Source organism: Eurypyga helias, unplaced genomic scaffold, assembly GCF_000690775.1.
Source record: "Eurypyga helias isolate BGI_N326 unplaced genomic scaffold, ASM69077v1 scaffold48944, whole genome shotgun sequence".
Lineage (NCBI taxonomy): Eukaryota > Metazoa > Chordata > Aves > Eurypygiformes > Eurypygidae > Eurypyga > Eurypyga helias.
In genome coordinates this window covers 2,090-5,620 of record NW_010246561.1, presented here as the reverse complement: position 1 = coordinate 5,620, position 3,531 = coordinate 2,090, and the positions used below count along the sequence as shown (strand labels likewise).

Sequence of the window (3,531 nt, the reverse complement as noted above, 5' to 3'; positions counted from 1 at the left end):
GGTGGGGGGGGGGGAAAATCAAACCAAACTGCTGTGTAGGAATTCCAAGAGACAACTGTCATCTGCTGATCAGTGTGTATACTCTTACTTTCAGTGACTGTACCTCCCCAAATTCCTTTTCACAGGATTAATTCCATTACCTCTACAGCCTTGGCTAAAAGGCTTACCCAGACTCTAACCTGAGTAGTTTAGAGATTAGACGTGTCCTCCTTCAAATGAAGAAAGGTACTGAAACTTCTGCCCTCGTTCATCATGAGTGTCCTCTAACCACTGTATTATAAAAATAGGGGAACTCTCTTTACCTCTCGGTGTTTTAAAACTAAGCAGCAGCCTGTCCTGCACTTTGAAAGTGTTTAAGCGCTTACCATCATCAAAAGGTTATGCCAAGAACTGGAACACAGAGCCCGCTTCAAATGCTTTGAAGTCCACCCCCACAGAAGGGGCAGTAACAGTTGCCAGCTTACTGTGCTGGCTGCTTTGGACCTGGAGTGAGTCAACCTGCTTTTCCATGCACAGTGTACAGGGACTGAGTACCTCACACAGCACATTTTATTCAGCTACAGAAGCCACTGGTTTGAAAGTCACAGGCTGCAACATGAAGCTTCAGGCTTGTAATTGATGTTTTCCTTCAGCCTGAATTCATCCCATCTACCACTAGACAAGTAAGTGCTTGTGTCAAGAACTGAGCTATCTCAGGTTTCCTGGGCTATGAATGGAGGGGATGAGAAAGTGACTTCCAGGTAATGACTCTGCATCTCTAAACCACTTTCTGAAGGTCCTTCTCTCCTACTTAATTATAAAGATGCCTAATGTGAACACCATCCTAATCCAAATATCTTGGTTAAGGACAGAAAAACCAAATCCACAGCAGCTCCTCTAGTCTTTTCAGGAGCCCCAAGCTCACAAAGTGCACGTGCTTCTCTCCACAGCCACAGCACTGCTGAACTTGTGCGGACAATCGCATTTGTGCCCCTGTGACACTGCCAGGTAGAAGATACACCATTGAATTATTTGTTTTCATTTCTGGAGAACAATCAGTAGAACTCCAGGAACCTGACTCTGGCCCATCTCAGTCTATTCACAAAGTATGCCACGTATGTGATTCAGTAGCATTTACCTGAAGTGAGTAGCTGTCTGCTGCCTTGTCACTGTCTGGTTTTCATTTCGGCTGCCACAATAGATTTTTTTTGCAATAGATAGTTTTTGCAAGGCCATCCTAACTCCCCACGGCAATGGCAACACTAACTATTTTCTGGAAATATTCTCAGTCATCCCCTTAGCATTCAGTTCTCTGCAGAGTCACAGGCCTGTTTACTACAGCTCACATCCTGCTCGTAATCAGACACGCATAACCATAGTATTGCTGTATATATGGTATTGCTCACCGCTCCCTTATCAGCATTGAGGTTGATATATGACTTCCAATGAATTGTTACAAACATACAACTATTATATCCCTGAAAGAGCAACTAGCCAAACCAATACGCTCTTTCTGGGAAGCAACTCACTAGCAGTTAACGGCTTTATGAATCTTACAAGAAACCTGGAGTTTTCCACAAGCATTGCGACAATCCACTTAAACCTCTTAATATACAGAAACACGGTTATGATTTAGCAGTCAATGTATATCCTCTTCTGTTGAAAACTAATAAAATATGAAATTGATTATAATCACTTTTTTCCAGTCTGAAAAAATGATCTCTGAAAGACAACACTTCCCTGTTGGTATGTCAACAGTGCAACTCAAAAACACTAATTATTTTGATATCCTTATGCCAGCCACATTTGAGTGACATGCTCACACAGTCTCAAACTGCATTCCTACCTACTGAAGTTCATGACACTCATTTGTCTGTGGGAAATCATTACACTGCAAAATACAATCAGAAATCCTCAGGGGGGGGAAACAAAACCACACTGGGACTAATCTGGCCGTATTATTCATATGCAATCACTTTAAGAAACGCTGTGTCAGCCCTAGCATTATATGAGTTTACACCAACTACGAGGTTGCTAATACAGCAGCTAGGTGACTAGTACCTCAACAGCAGGAAAGGATGGGCAAGCAACTATTTTATACAAGAGACCAACATTGCTGGTGCTCACTGATCTTAGCCCCAAGAAACGTGAGAACACCGGTTCTGCTCATTTCTTACACTGATCTTTCTTCCACAAACTGCACATTAGGCTTATGAACGGATGCACCCACACTCATTCTCTGTACACAAAGTCACTAGCTGCTGGTGCTGCCAAAAGACCAAAAAATATTAATCTTGCATGCTCTGAGGTGTTTCGCTCTTCACAAAGAATTTGAGACAGTCTGCAGTTGCTTACAGCTTGCCAGTGCTGCCTGTTTTGCTGTTCATAAGAGTACCGTGAGTCTCGCTGTTCCTACCTGTAACATGACTTCTAATAAAATCATAGACAGTGTCACTGTATTACAATTTAACCTATTTAGCACAAAGTATTGTAGGAATCGTTATGAAGACAGAAGACATTAATCTTATACTCTACCCACACTAATATCTTTCATAGATTTTTTCCTATGAAAACTTATAATTAAAAAATGTATTGGAATGCAGCATTAATTGTACTTGGCCTTCCCACCTAAAACATTAAAATAATCCTGTACCACTGGGGGAACAGAAGCCTTCCCCCAGAACACAGAATCATAATGTTCAGTTACTACAGACACCTGCTCAAACATGTACTCCTCTGAGGGGTTGTGAAGCACAGATCGGGAGGTGAATTTTAACAAATTCGCTTCAAGTTAACAAAATGTAATGGTGTATTCCAATTTACTATTACAGGTAACAGAATAGTGTATGAGTATAAATTTGCTAATATAGCTAATAAGATTAGAAATAGCTTCTAGTTTAAAGATTTCAATGTGTCAAAGACAAACATGTTAGGACCGACAACGTATACATGGTTTAAATATTTAAGTTCCCATTTTTCACATCTACGATATTAATGAAAGTCACTCATCGTGTTACATTCAGGCATAGAAACCTTCCTAAACTCCTGGATGATGCGTAAGATTATTTTCATGTACTGGGAAACAGAACACCTGTGAAATGAAGCGCAATTACAAAGCACACAGAAGCAACCATGTTACCTGGACACGATGGGCAACACTGGCCTGGATGTATGGTGGGGTTGCCACAATTAGGAACAGGGCAGGTGATCAAGGCACACATTTCCCGTCCACTGTGACAGTAACATTCCCTGCAGCCATCGTGCCAGCTCTCCTCATTCTCATGTCGGCGCCCATCCATTGACAGGCAAGAGCCTGTTTTAACAGGAGGCATGAGAGAAGCGGTTGCCTCTGCACAAAATCAAAGGAAAATATGTCCCAATAAACATGTGTTGCTTAGGAAAAAAACCCCACACCAACTTCATGCATGGATGGCATTTATTTTTAAAGCACACTTTAGACCAAGCAAATAACAATTCTGTCATTTATACTTAGAAGTAAAGTGGCAATACACAGGAAACAATAAAAAGGTGTATTGAAGGGGATGGTAGGAT

The 3,531-nt window shown here is 41.4% G+C and overlaps 1 protein-coding gene across 1 annotated transcript in view; it reads right to left on the bottom strand.

The window, feature by feature from the left end:
* Nucleotides 1–3,292, bottom strand: part of LOC104508708 (cysteine-rich motor neuron 1 protein-like) — a gene marked incomplete at both ends in the record, with an annotated part of 11,148 nt that extends 7,856 nt beyond the window's left edge. Inside the window, one exon of the mRNA XM_010150423.1 lies at nt 3,119–3,292. Coding sequence (XP_010148725.1) covers nt 3,119–3,292 — 174 coding nt within the window. The remainder of the gene's footprint in view (nt 1–3,118) is intronic.
* Nucleotides 3,293–3,531: the final 239 nt, after the last annotated feature.